The sequence below is a fragment of the Aythya marila genome (assembly GCF_965140915.1).
Source record: "Aythya marila genome assembly, chromosome: 5".
In the NCBI taxonomy this organism is placed as follows: Eukaryota; Metazoa; Chordata; class Aves; order Anseriformes; family Anatidae; genus Aythya; species Aythya marila.
In genome coordinates, this window is record NC_139046.1 from 27202294 (window position 1) to 27217836 (window position 15543).

Here is a 15543-nt window from a genome sequence, read left to right on the forward strand (position 1 = left end):
CCTGTCCATGCCACATTTGTCCCCTTTTTGGGAGAGATCTTCAGATGTTCTGGAGGAGAAGGCTCAGAAATGAAGTTCTGGTCATTTTACTGTCATGATTTTACTGCTGACTAGAGCTTGTATGCAAATGAATGGGCACAACCCTATAGAAATGACCTAGTTAGCTGGGGCCCTGAGGAGAAATCAGTCCCCATTTGCCTGAGCAAGTCTTTCATAAGGATACAGAGGTTCTTGAAGGCACAAGCATACTAGAACTTTTTTTTTTTTTTTTTTTTTTGGTTTGGGTCTTTAATCTTTCAGCCTCTATCTCTTAATACTCCTTTTCTTTCTTCATCTCAGGGCTGATATTTTAGTCCATCTTCCTAACTCCATGTCATAGGGTCATTTAAGCAGTACTTGTATGCTGAGTTCTGCTTCCTTGAAGCTGGATTCTGCTTTTTGGGCATGAGTGTGTGTGAATTGCGTTGCAGCCTGTTTGAAGTTTCCGATTTGCAGAAGCTACTAGGTAAAACTGATAGCATAAGCCACCCATGCCATATCTTCAAGGTATCTTCACACAGGTGGTTGAAACCTCTGTGTATATACGTTCTTCATAGGTGCCACAGTTGTTGTCATGCCCTTTCTACAGGCACTGTCTACAAATGGGATTCTCCTGCACTGAAAAGTTAATGCTTTTCAGCTCCATGCACACCCATTTACATGAACATGGCAGTAGTGATGGCTGAGGTCAGAGCAAGAATTCCAGGCCCAGAAACCTCCTTTTTATGAAAGTAGGTGCTTTGGAACAAGTTTAAGAAACAAAGTTAGCATCGGTCTTTCACTGATATACCTTTGTGATTTCTGGTTGTCACTGCTTTAGGGACTTTCTTACCTGATGACATTGAGCCTGGTGTTTTACAGTCACGGATGGACCTGTTTTCTTTGGTCATGTCCTTTTTTTTTTTTTTTCTTAATCCACTTAAATATTTTTCCTCCACAGTATCCTGTGATACCCTGTTTTTAATTATGCAACTGTGGAAATTGTTTTCAATTTCCACATTCAATTTCAATTGTTTTTACAAGTGTTAGTTGAAAATACCATTCAGTGACTCCTCCTCTTGGTGTTCTGACAAATGCAGAAAAAAAAAATCCCTGTTTACCCGCTCTGTATTATTTAGGATTTTAACTCTATCATATATATTGTCAGACATCTCTGTTCCAAGCTGAGAAGTCCTGTTCTATGCTTAACCCTTCCCCACTTGTGCACCTACTTGGTCAGGTGCTCTGATTTGCACTGATACGCATCTTCTTATCTGCCAGGCATAAAATGCATTCACCCCCAGCTCTTCCCATCTGCACGTTCTCTTGTGCATGCAGTCATCTTTGCAAACACTTGCATGTGTATTTTCATGCTTCAAACACCATCATTCTCCTAACCCTCCCCGTGTGAACATTGCACTAGGCATGTGCCATGTACAATGTCTGAGTGCTGTTTGTGCCACGGGAGAAAGGAGATTGTATGGTTTGATCTCTCTCTGCCCATTGATGTCGGGATAAAATACTTTCTCTTTGGCTCCCATCCCATGCTATTTTTCCTTTGATCACCCAGACTAGGTGCCACTCACCCTGACTTACTGCCCCCGATAATGACAAAACCTCTCCTGGAATCACATAGCAGAGGAAGCAGAGGGGGTGGAAAAGAGGAGCTAGCACAGCTGTTGTGTGTAATTGGATTGGAAGTGGGCCTCCGGCTACAATAACAGAACTGCACTCCCGGCTGGCCTCACTGCTGGGGCCTGCGAGGAGCCCCGTGGCTGTTGTGCACGGCATGGGTGAATCAAACAGAAGTGACCGCTGCCCAGCCTGTGCTACTGCTTTGCCCAGGTATAAAAAATGGGTACCACAAGTGGCAGCAGCCAAGAAATCAGGTCATCCTCTTGGCAGAGCTGACTTGTCTAGCAGGTAAAAGATTTGAACTAGATCTCAGAACGATTTTTCCTTTGCAGCTGTCTCTTCAAATCCCCCCAGACAAGGGTTTTGCTTGAGTCACATCCTTTGGTCTTATTGGGAATATCCTTGTTTTGGTATGTGGGGCCTATTAGGGATGTTTCCTTGCTCTCTGAGTTTTAGAAAACCTCAAGATACCTATTTTATCTTAAATATCATGTGGGAGAAGAGGAACTTGTTAGCTCTCCTCCTTAACTAGAAGAGGGAGCTGCTGAAGGAGCTGGGGTTGGAGGCTCAGAGAGGAAAGAAGCCTATTTCTTAAGGAAGTACTAGGTCTAGGAAATTAGGATAGGAAATGTAAAGAACAGATCACATCACTCATCAGAGCTCTCCTTTATGGTAGGTGTCATTTTATTTTTGGAAGAACCCCTGGTTTGCATGATTTCTTTCTTCAGCTCCACCATAAGGGATTTGCACGTGTGTCCTGAACCAGAGGGCATGAAGCCTTGGCTCAGACACATATTGCAGCTGGCCCTGTTATTGTCTGAATGGGTCATGGAGCCTGATACCCAGGAAAGGATCCTTGGGGGCAAGCCTGCCCCTGCAGAGAGCTGGTCTGCTGCTGCTGCCTGGCAGAATCTCTTTTCCCTTCCAAAGAGCTTCTGGGCTATTCTTGTGACAGTGTCATTAAAAGGGAAATACCGAGGCCGCCCACCTGAACAGAGCAGTTCAGCAGTGCACGCACACCCACGCACACGTGCACACCCCCAGAGCATGGGCCCAGAAACATGGGAGAAGCTATAATTAACTAGACGAAGGAGTCCATCTTCCTTTGTGGCTGCAGTCAGTTGTTACTGTCGGCTGTGTTCTCTGCTCTCCCCACTTTCTTAGGTTTTGTGGTTTTATTTTTCCATTTGAAATGTTAAATACCCAAATGCCGTGCTGGAGGAGAGGGAGGTAAGCTTCAAACTGACTCCAAGGTTTTCTTCGTTTCCTCCTCCACCCTGCAAATTGCCCCTAGTAGATTCTTTAAGCTGAGGTCAGCTGCTTGATTACATTGCTCTTTTGTATTGTACTCTGAAGTTACTTTTAAAAGTGTCCTTTTGGCTTCATAAGAATTCAGCATTGGCCCTTGATACTTTGCACAATTAGAGCCACTTAATTCTACTATTTTGATATGGAAATCAGATGGTTCACAGTGTATTTTTTTAAATGTAGTTCTTTTAAATATTACTTTGAGATCAAGGAAGATTAATATTAACCTTTAAGAAAATAATATTGATTTGGTAGCAGGTTAAAGAAATACAAAAAAACCCTTCCAAGCCTAAATAGGAAAAGTCATTTGTGGCAGGTGTAGATCATGGCCAGAGAGCAGAGTTGATGTCTGTCTGCCCTCAGCAATGGAGATATTATTTTAATAACAAACCTGTGTTCTGAGGAACCAGGCCACTTTCTCTTCACATTACTGCTGAAAGTCTGGAGAAGCTGGTGCTCCAGAGGCTGAGCATGAGCAGATGCCCATCATTATCTAAGAAATGTGTTGAGAGCCTCCCTCCAAAGCCATGTGCTTTTCCTCATATTTGATGTTCAGTAACAGCAAGTCACTGGCTTCCTAGCTTTGACGTGGAGTTTCTTTGCAGCGGATAAGCTGTTTGTTCAGTGCTTTTCCTCAACCTTTTCCAAAGCTACCCACCATTTTTGGTGGTAGTGGTGCCCAGCCAGTAGATTATTGTAGGAATGACGAGATCTGCTTAGAAGCACCTTGACCATGGTGGTTCATGCAGGTTTGTGCCAACCTTGACCCAGGCTATGCTGTCTGGGATTGCAGCCCAGAGGCATCAGTCGGGACTTTTTGTTGAAAAAAAAAAATCTAGGATTAAAAGGGAAAGCTGAAATGGTGCATGTTTCAACTGAATTTAGATGGAAATTCAGATTTTCATATAGGATTTCCCCCAGAATGTGATGCCTGTTGACACAAGCAGTGGTTGTACATGTAAATGTACAGGCTTTGGGGCCTGATAAGTTCGTTTGGCATCCCAAGTCAGCTGAAAGGTTTTCTGGCCTTTATGATAGAAGCCCAAATGGCATGGTGATAGATATCCCCGCTGTTCTGGCAAAAGCTGGTCTAGTTTTCAGGTCTGCACGCCTCTAAAACCTCTTGCATTAGTTTATTGGATGCCCTCACAGTCCAATAGCAAGTGCTACCCCATGCCACCTTGAGATGACTTTGACTTTTATGATTTGAAAATTGTTTTAGTTTCTTGTCATATCTTGAAACTGATGTAAAGGTGAAACAATGATGCCAGTTCACATTTTCTGTGTTGATTTTTACTGTGACGAATTTGAGGCCTTCGTTACACATGCTGCAAATGTCACAGACTTTAGATCTCTGAAGTTGAAGGTTTTGGTTGTTAATGACATTTTGTTGGAGATAAATTCACTCATTTTCACTCCTATTTTAAATTGCAAGGGGAAAAAGTTTTCAGATGAGGAAATTTGATATGTTATTTCATTATTAAATTATCATTATATCTAATAATGGATCTTGAATTCTGTTGGTGATCTGCCAGTTAAAATAAGGATCTGCATCAATAGATGAAATGAGAGCTAATACTGTGGATTTTTTTGCTCTATCTCCAAGTCTACCCCCCTTTTCCTTCCCAATTTAAAAAGGAAAAAGTTGCATTTGGGGGGACATTATTTTTCTTTAATCTTGTCACTTCTGTTGCTCAGCTGGGACTAGAAGATCAAGAGAAGCACTCAGTACCTCAGCTTCTGTATTTTAAATCTGATGAGAAGCAGGGGAGTCAGAAGACTTCTCAGGGAGATTTCATCCTGCTGGTGTTTGAACCAGGGCCAAGGCGGGGGCCAGAAGGGTGGCTGCACCTCAGAGGTGCTCACCCTGACAGATTGGGCACACAGCTCTGGCCTTCTGGGATAAGGGCAAAATTCCCGGTATTTGGGATCATTATAGCTCCTCTGTGGCTTGTTGATAGAGAAAGAAGTTTTACTAAGGGTGTGATTCAGAGTGTTTAATGCAGGCTTCTGCTGTGAACCCTCTCTGGAGGTTTCTCTTTGTCAGTGTCACTTGTCCCCGAGCGCACAAGGCTCCTGCCATCCCCGGCAGCTGCGCCTGTCGGTGCTGTGCCTTGTAGCCAGGTTCTCCTTCCCCCTGGTACGGGGGGCTGAGGGGCTGGGAGCCCTGTCTCTGCTCGGGGTCTGACGTTAGCTCCATGCTGGGATGGCTTCACCTTCATGTCATACTGCCGCCTTCTCACCATTTCTCCTTTTTCACTGTTGCTGCTTTGTAGGCCTCTCTGCTTTGTAGGTCCTAACAATTACACTTCTGTTTTCTCCTGGCGTTTTCCAGTGACTTTCAGGTGTCCAGTTGGATAGACCCAAGATTTGCCTATCAAGAATGATGGGCTCAGTGGCTATAAATACAGAAACAATTTCAACCCACTCTCTTAGCAGAGAAATTCTATTCAGTGAAATTATATCTTGTGATGTAGACCAGAAATATGTCCTACAATATCAAACCTGTTATGTTTATTTATAGCTAAAACTAAACTAAAAACCATCTAAACCTATGTTGTGTTTCTGATTACTTTTCTAAATCCACAATAATCTTCAAGAACATTAAGATATTTGCATTCCTTAGACCGTACAATTATTAATCCCCTTATCTGGCTTGGAGTTCTCTGTGGGTGAACATATTCTTGGGATGATCTGGGTTTTAGATTTCTCCAGCAGACGCGAAGGAAAAAATATAAAAGAGAGATAAATAAACAAATTCAAACTCAGCATGCTGCTTGTTGAAAAATCTCATTCTAAAACATTCATTTGACCTCTCAGTCTCCGTGAAATTAAAAAAAATCACAGCTTTGTTTGATCAATAAACTGAGTTGAGATAGGGGTGTGTGTGTGTGTGCGTATGTAAGTACCAAAATCCCTGCCATATAAATGCTGTGTGAGGCAGGAGATATGGAAAAGGAACAGGCTAAGGGGAAGAAGGTCAGGGAACGAAGTATGGAAGGGCTCACTCATGGTTCAAGTGGGTATGGCTTGGGTTTGACGTATGTTACTTCTGTGATGTAGGTGTCACCAAATTAACTGATGGGTCAGCTGATGTTTTATGGATTTGGCAAAAATATATTTTTAATAACATCTAAAGGATATTTGTATGAATACGGCTGTATGGTAAACATATTTGAAAACTGGGGCTGGAAACAGATGGTAATTGGGACACAAAAATGTTTATGCCAGGAAGAGTTGCTGGACAGAGACTGCAGCAGGCCTGGAGACCACCACAGTCCCCTCCGCAGGGCTGGCGGTGGCCGTCACTGCTGAAAGGAGCTGTGCTGCTTCCTCGCTTTGTATCTCAAATTATGAAACCCAAGCGTGGCTTTAGCTATGGAGCTGTGAAGTAACAAATTGTCCTCAGAATTTGAATTTCCAGTTCTTACCAGAAAGGAAATGGATTAGTATTAAAAACAGGTTAGATTTACTTCTTTTAGTCCTTGCCAGATCTGGTGTGTGAGAGGAGTGTTGATCAAGTCCTAACAATACACGCTGAAACCTCCATGTTCATGTGTGAGGACAGCTTTGTGTGTGTGTTTAAATGCATTTAGCCCAGAAGCTTCCTCTGAAGCAGGTACGGTTGAATCATGGCCTCCCTTCCACTGACCATCACACCTTTGAATTTTGGAGCTGTAGCAGGGCAGAAGCTGTTTCTATAGCTCTCCACAGGAGCCCGTGTTCCCTGTGGAGCCCCATTGTAGCTCTGGGCTTTCCTCGTCCATTAGCTGTACTGGTGTGCAGTGCCTCCGAGTCACTCCCCAGGGAACGCGATGAGCCTCAAATGCAGTTTGAGGCAACAAACAGCAGGTTTTCCTACCTGTGACAGAAGCTTTTCCTCTCAGCATTCGTGTGTGCCCTGTGTGCTACACCCATACTTGATCTAGCTCAAGTATGTGAGCTCCAATCCCCAGGGGTATTGGACAGCAATCAGCGTGCATGTAAATTGCTGCCTCTTCTCGGTTGTTCTTTTCTTCTTACTTCCTCTCTTTCTCTCTCTCTTTCAAAGGCCTCTCACACCTGATGATGGGTGAACAAGGTAAGTCCTTCACCTTTCTCTTTGTTTCAATCACTGATCATGGAAAGAGCTTTGTGTTTCTTCTCTGGGCTGGGCTTTGCATGAGGTGCCTGGAACTGGGCTTACTGGTGCCAGTCAAACTATTTGCATTTTTGCCACTCTGGGTCCCAATGTGGCTACTTGTCAGCCTGGACCCAGGAGGGAGAGTCTAGGAAGCATAAAATGATCCTCTGGAGGTAAGGAGGGATGTTTTCCCCCTCCATGCAGTCCACCTGCATTCCCATTTCTTTCTTGTGCCAGCTGTAATGACTCCCGCTCCTTCTTGGTAAATGTAAAGCTCAATGTTGGTCTTTAAGAGTGCAATTATTACAAAAAATATGTTAATAGCCCTTGTGGCACGATCCTAACTAATTACGAATCCCGAGGAAAATTGCCTATAATGGCCTGTAAGTCCCGTGCCTGCAATTTAAAATATTCAAATATGCGAAGAGCAAAATGGTTTAGAAAAAGACCAGGGCTAACCTCAGGCTGGGCTACAAATGGGGTCTGTGCCTGTATGCGTTTTAATATCTCAGCCTGGATTGTGGTGTTCCTCTATTGGTTGTGACATTATGGGATCATTAGTCCCATTTTGCAGTCTGGGGGTGTGGAGCAAGAGGCTGACGAGCAGAAGCAAGGCAAGGAGAGGGGTGATGCTGTTTGCCTCAGACAGCATCAGCGTCTCGCTGACACAGTGCACAGGGAGGAGCTGGCAGCACTGGTGGCGCACTGATCTTGTGAATAACGCTGTCAAATTGATGAAGTCTTAGGCAAGGTGTGTGAGGAGAGAGATGTGTGAGCAGGGCAAGTGACCTGAACCCAGAACACTAGAAAGAGCAGGCCAGCAGCTTGTCCATGGGCAGAAAATGTGAGCGTTGCCTCTAAAGCCTGATGAGGCTTTCCTAGACTAGATACACAGAATTGTATTCCTGCCATTAAGTGACCCCAAAGAATGTAGTGCATTTAGAGGCAAAATTAGGTATTTGAATGGAAAGGACATAATATCTCAATGAAATGTACAGACACTTAGGACATAAAGCAGTTTTTATTCTGTAGTTCAAGGCAGGTATCTGCTACGAGTTCATGACAGGTTGGGAAGCAGAAGTGAAGCTGGGGCTCACTGCTGAGGGAGTTGGCATCCCCATGGGGCAGGCAAGTCAGCTCCTTAGGTCTGCACATCAAGACCATGGTGTTTGGCACATGAAGCATCTGGATGAGCTCTGGGAAGCACTGAGCTACTTCTCTGTCCCTTCTTGTTGTTCAGCTGGGCTCCTGGCTCAGTGATCGTGCTCAGTGAAGGAGCATCCAGCAGAAGAGTCCCTCCAGCATGTCCTAGTTGCTGAGGATGCAGCTGAATATGGCAAGCTGCTGGCAGAAGAAGGGTGATGGCACGTTGGGAGTGATCAGGACAGTGAACTCGCACGGCTACGTTCAATCTCAGTAACACTGAACACGTCTTTAGAGTTAGCACTGGATTGTCTAAACAGATGGACTTGGCCATTTAAATTACAAGTTGCAACCCAGCTGGCTCACGAAGACTTGCACGACCTATTCTAGACTATGTGACTGCCATCAGCTCTTTCTATACTCTCTTGTCTGGCAGAAAATGTGAAAACTATTGGTTTCTGGCACCTTTACCCACCCTTATTTATCCATGACACATCAGGGAACCGTGGCCTCTCTTTTCTCGCCAACCAACTCAGAGATGCACCTTTTTGATAAATATTTACTCTGTATAAAAATACGATGGATATAAAATATGTAAATGTATATATGTATGTAAATAAGCAATGTCAATGTTATATACAAACACATTAGCTTTGGTAGGTGAAATGTGTTTAGCAAATATATTATCTTGAGATTTATTTTTGTCTGTCCTACTGTTGTTTCCTTTGCTGTTTTGAATTTGACGTGGAATGAGGCATATCACTGCCGTGCTGTTGCATGAAAGGTTTGCATTTCTCAGTGGAAAATCAAATTGAAGCAAAAAGGCAGTTGCTGGTTGTGCCATCAGTTGTTTAAGCCTTGCTTTGTGCTTTACTTCTGGTGTGACTCTTGTTTTTCTCGATACTGTGTTTTGGTGGCTTTGGTTGCTATATGAATGTGCTCATTTTCTTGCTTTTCTAAGTATGGCCAGTGACACCATTTTCTGTTTTTTATGCTTCTTCCTTTCTTCTCTTCTGCCTCCTCCATGACGGACACCCCTCTTGTTCCTCCCCTTGCCTGGACGCACACCTTCTGGTCTGTAGGTAGAAGTAAAGGTAGACACTGTGTTCCTTCTAAGACTTCATTGCTTGTAAAATGTTTGTCAGTGGACACATCGTGTTTTTATGAACGTGGCTTATATTGGAATTTTATGCCATTGCTTTTAAACATCTTTTGCTTTGTTTTGTGGAAGAAATAATTCTTAAAATGGATGCTTTGAGGGTTGCTTAACAGATGGTATTTCCTCCCTATTCATACTGAAGTGTGGGCCACGCACTGCCAGGCCCTCTGACAGTCTGGCTGGTGACACTAGGGTGCAGAGTGACGGTCACTTCAGTCAAGGACAGAGCCAGAGGCCGGAGGCCTCAGCTGGTACTGGTGGCTCCTGCACGGGAGCCCTGCCACTGCTGGGAAGTTTGACACCGGTGTTGGTGGAAGCAGGACCTGGGCTTGCCCAACACTTCTCAACCATGGAGGTCTCTTCAGCAGTTGTTTTTCCCTCTCTGCTTTGTTCCATCTCCCTGTTAGCAAAAAGGTGCTTTTCAAGGAGGAATTGAGTTGCAAAGTCCTGCAGAGGAAACAAGAATGATCAGCATTGCTAAACAGAGGGACCATTCTCTTTGCAGCTCAGTACAGCACAGAGCATGAAGTGGAAAGGCTGCTGTGGGGCTCCGGCTTGCTTTTCAGCATTTCACACCTATCTTTAGCATGCAGAGAGCAGTCATCCATCCCTAATCAAAGCTGTCAAAAAGGCAAAAGGCTGCAAACCTGCTGTGGGTCTCCGCTTGGAGTGGAGGAAAGGGAAAAGATTAATTGATAAATTATAAGCACTGCTTGAGTAAAATCCATTTCTTTGTCCTACTTTCCAATGAGATAGAGAGATTAAAAGGTTTCATTATGCCGAGGCTTACTCATCTTCAACAAATACACTGCTGAAGAATCTGATCTATCAATCAGCAGGATTTGAACACATTGGAGGATGTTGGTTGTGTCCATGCCAATAAGACATTAGGGGATGACATGACTAATTGCCCTACTATGAATTTGGGAGAATATGATAGCTTAGAGGATTTTTTTCATTTTAGCTTTCTTTTGAGACACAAGCAGGCTCTGCCCAGTGATTGCTGCTTACTTCATACCTGAATTCTGGGGAGCACGATGCCATGTTAAACACTTTATCTTTGTGTGAGGCCTTGCCTTCTTCTAACAAGTTTGTATTGCTGAATTCTCTGTGATGGGGTGCATCATGTAATTAATATTGTTTGTTGTGTTTTGAAGTTGAAAAAATAGTCTGCTAATTTATTTCACAGCTTTTCTACTCTATCCAGAGCTGTGGGGCAGAGAATAACATGTAAGTTGTACTCAGAGCCATCTTCTTAGCAAGCAGTGAACATGGACTTAATAATCAAATATACACAACATAAAAAAAATTGAGAACCTAAAGCTGTAAGCACACCATACAAAATCTTACGGTGACTCAACACAGCTGCCAATAATTGAGTTGGCTGATGTATGCCTTAGTGTGATTTAAGGGTCAGCGTAGATCAGGGCAAGTCTTGTACAGCATGATGTTAGCTCATGTTGCTCCCTTCTTTTCTCAGGTGGCATTTATGCTGCAGGACTAAGCAGAAAGTCTTTTTGATGGAAAACTCCCATTTGGGCCTGTACAAATGAGGATTATAACGTATAGGCTACAATTAATTTATATGCACAGAAACAATTTATTGTGTCATTAAGTGAAAATATTGTTTCAGTTCCCAGCTATGTGTAATTTTTAGCTCTAGTTATAACAAGGGACTTCATCAGAGAACCATCACTCTTTGTGAAAAATGGTATTACCTTCAGAGGACTCAAGCTGTGTAATTTTGAACCCACATGTGGCCTTCAGCTCGGAAAATAAAGGTGGTACCAGATACCATAGTGATTGTACCTAGAAGATTCATATTTTTGGGGCATTCTTGTAGTTTTTAGCAAAAACTGTCAGCCACTCTGTCTCATGCCATGTATGTAGCCAAAGGATACGATGTATGTGATTTCATAAAACCTCTTCACAAGGTATAGCAGTCTGTGACCTTGCATTCATCAATTGGAACAAGTCTTTCATTAATTGCTTCAACCATAGTGAATAGGTTTCTTCTGCATCTGTTCTTTTAAAATATTTATTTATTTATTTATTTATTTACATAAGTTCCTGGAAAGCTGAAGTAGATGAAGTGCAGGTATTTTGGGGTAATGGCTGGAGCAGTCAGATAGGAGAAATGCATCAATGCACCACTTTTATTTTAACCTGAACTAAATATATACATGCCGTTAGTGTTTTTATTAGGTGTACAAAACTGGTCACAGGGATGAGGTAAATGTATGATGATCAGGAAGGACTTTTATTTTGTTTGGCATGAACTGCTGAATGCTGCTTCTCTGCTGGAGAGGAACTGACAATTAAGGAACAATTATATTGAGCTTATTTCCCTAACACTCCCCAACAAGACAAGGATACCAAAGGAGATTATAAATATCCAACTCTCTTTTGCTACTGAACTGGAAGTAATGTGTAGTCATGTTCTTCCGTATCATTTGTTCTCTTGACAGCTTTTGTTAAGGAAATGATAATTTGCATTTTTGCTACCCTTCACCATTCTCTATATATGTAGTGGTTTTTGTTTTATCACCACTCTTGTTTTGGATCTTGCTTCTACTGAGGTTGGTGCCTCCAAAGGAAATTGGCCGTGTTCCTGATAGGACCCTCCTCTTTTCACTGGCATTCTCTCAGGAATGAATTTCACGTAATCAATGAAGTCCTGAGTCTTCTCGAAGGCAATAGCAACATTTACATTAAATTTAGAGGGCCAAGATTCACCCAAAATCTCAAAAGTCCCCCATGTCCCTTCTGACACGAAGAATGACAGTGAAGCATAGCTGGTTTCTGGGTGTGCACCGCATACCTCCGTAGTGTTGGTTCAGCTTGCAGGTTCACCGATAAGGCACCAGGTCCTTCCCACCATCAGTAACTGTCCTCAGGATGAATAACTGCACAGCTGCACACTGATTTTCAACATGAAGCAGTTTTTTACACCCTTTTTTTCTCCACTCTCAGAGGGAAATGAAAAAGTACTCACCTATTTCATGGACGGGACATTTTTTGAGGCATGATGCATAGACCAGAGGTTAATGGCAAATTCCCAGTGTAGTTCTCAGCATTGCAAGATCAGATTATCTCTCTTGGCCCTAACTACTCTTAACCCAAGTAAGTCTTTCAAGTCTTGTAATGTTCAGCATTGCTCTCAGTGAGCTGTGTGAGGTTGCTTTTTCTTTGAATTGTTCGATAATATTGACCAGGAGGTAATGGCACAGAAAAAGCAAAATCACATTTGTGGACTTGGATAGAAGGAAAGGACTGGACTTTACTGATCTGGAATATACTTTCAAATTCTTCTTTGCAAGTAATACCATTAGGATTTCAGAGCCATGTGATTAAGTTCATCTGAGTGGCCAAGGGCTTATGCAAATGTTCAGGAGAAACATCAGTAACAAATTAAATCATTTGTGCTCTCTAAATATCTAATTATACAACGGGAAAAACAACACTACATTCATCTTGCCAGCCGTGGCAGTGGTTCTTAACTTCTGGTTTGCCCTTTAAAATATCTTAATGTTTGGGTTTTAAATTTGTTGTATGTTTTTAGTTTCTATACTTATACTCCTTTCTTTAATACTTTCAAAGTGGGTGATTTGGGGTTTGTTTGTCTCTTCAAAATAAAAATTTCTGCATTCTGATAAGGATGGCTGCTTTCAGTTTTAATTTCCCTTTTAATCACCGTTTAAGAAATAAAGCATTTTATTTTGTGGTTAGCCAATATCCAATCCATAAAACCTCTCTGACAGAATGAAGGCCTCTTAAATATAGACTTCATTCATCTGGAATAATTTTTTGTTAGCAAACATTTACTACTGGTTTCATATTTTACTTAGGAAAAAAACGCAACTATTTCAAAGTAATTCTTCTAGGTGTAATTAGAGATGATTAATAGTTGATGAATTTCATAAAGGGGGATGCTTTAACAGGACATTCATCCTATTTTGTTGTATTCCAGGACTGATGACAATTCAGGACTTCGGTGAACAAATTCACTAAAATATTGAATACTAGCTAGCAGAAAGGAATAGATAGATGTCTCATAGACATTCTTTTTTTTTTTTTTTTAATTCTTTTTTTTTTTTACACTTCTCCATAATAGATTTATGAAGGCAGACAAATGTGACAGTAAATAGGACATTTCTGGTAAATAATTTTTTGTTCAGGCATATGGGCAAATTTGTGTTTACAAACAATGTGTATGCATAAAATATTTAATAATGCGTTAAGTATTCTGTAGTTTATAGGTAATTTATTATTTCTTACAGGCTTTCTCGCTGCCTTATTTCAAGCCTGTGTCTTTCTAACGTGTGAATAAACAGCTGATTCTTGATTGGCTTTCATTTTTATGAAGAAGAATGATTCCCGGGGGGAGTTAAAGGCATTGTGGCTGTGTTGTGTGTAAACAGGAGCTAAAATATTGTCCTCTCGTGCTGTGGTGTGGTCTTCTCTTTTTGATGGGGCTCAGGTTTCACTCTGCCCCAAGAGGCTATTTAATTGATATCATTGAAAGCCTTTTTTTCTTTTCTCTCCCCCCCTCTTTTTAAAATTGGAGGCATTCAGCGGTGTGTAGAGATGCAGAGGCAGCGAAACAGGCCATGTGCTCGGTAAAAGCCAGACTAATAGTGCTTTTGATGGACATCTGATTTTTAAAGTGCTGTATCTTTCATTAAAATTTACATGTAAAGTAAGGGCAAGCACAGTGACAAGAAAGCTAATGCAAGTTGCACATCTTGACATAATAACAATCACAAGAAACTGGAGATCCCAGATGGCAGCTTGGCCTTTGCCATCCTTTTAATAAGCTACTAACTGCTAATTATTGCACTCTTATGGGCAAGTTAATTTACTGTTGACTCTTAAAGAGACATTGTGCCTTTTCCTGGCATTTCGCTTTTGCAGTGGGAGAGTGGCTTTTCCCTGCAGACTGGAGTCCTTCCAGCGGGCAGTAACAAAGAGGCAAAGAAGCAGAGAGGGAAATGGAACATAATAAGCGGTTTTCTTTGATAAGAGCAGAACGTAGGTTTGTGGGGTTTTCCAGGGTACGGGTTTAGAACTGAAAGGGACACCAGCATGTGTATCAGATCCAGGGTTTAGATTTTGTATTTAAAAGAAAGTCATTACTTCAGAGTTAGTATTATCATTAAAATTAAAATAAAAAGGAAGGTCTTTTCCTCAAATAAATGAGACCTGAGATTCTGAAAATGAAATAAACTAGAAATAGAAAATAAAACTTACAGGTTCATTTCTGTTGCCAGAGATGATTTGAAGGCAAAATTTAAACACATAATTCTAAAAGATAAATAGTCCGCTGAATTTTAGAAAAAAAAATATTTGTTTTAATGTTGCTTACCTGGTTGTAATAATTCAGGGAAGGAGTTTATCTGTAAAACATGTTTTTTTTTTTTTTTTTTTTAAAATGATCTTTTTCTTCTTCCAGTTGAAAGGGACATTTGATAATGAGGCCAGTCAGGGAGAAGTTTTGATCTAAGAACCTATTTAGGAATAAAGGAACAGCTGCCGTTTAAATGGACTCTAATTCTCACAGTTAATGCTGTTTTGTGAATGCATGATTCTCTGTGATAACATTTGGGAGGAGTGATGGTAGGTAATAGCTTATTTCCTGGGCTTTATGATAATGCAGCAAAATGGTGGTAATGTCATCGGGAGCAGAAATAGACCCCTGTCACACACATCAGACGTCCCTGCAAAAATAGGAAACCCACTGGAAGAGGGGAATTTCCCATTTTAAGGCTCATCGTGGCCTTTTGTGCACTACAGTGATAACATTATGGTATTGAACAGTTTAGAAAATATGTGCCATGTAAGCAGGGCCTTATATATTAGAAGTAAGCGCTTAGAAACAGCAGTGTTATTTGCAGTGCATTACTAGATAGTAAATATTTTGACTAGAGATTAGTGGATAACACGCCATACAAATGGTTGTAAAACTATTACTGTGAAGAATGTCATGCTTTCTCAAACCGTCTGATATAACTCACACAGTTATCTTCTGTCTCAGTTATTAAGTCATGTCTAATGGTGTGTGATTTCCGCCACATCTAACAAACAACAACACCAATTGGTATTCTGTTTTTGACTCCGTAGCACCATTGCCAAGTGCTGATGCATCTGTGACATCCAG

General features: G+C 41.7%; 1 protein-coding gene across 1 annotated transcript in view; it reads left to right on the forward strand.

The window, feature by feature from the left end:
* Positions 1–15543, forward strand: part of NRXN3 (neurexin 3) — a 934456-nt gene that overhangs the window by 34422 nt on the left and 884491 nt on the right. Inside the window, exons 3-4 of the mRNA XM_082761542.1 lie at positions 7013–7042; positions 9310–9321. Coding sequence (XP_082617668.1) covers positions 7013–7042; positions 9310–9321 — 42 coding nt within the window. The remainder of the gene's footprint in view (positions 1–7012; positions 7043–9309; positions 9322–15543) is intronic.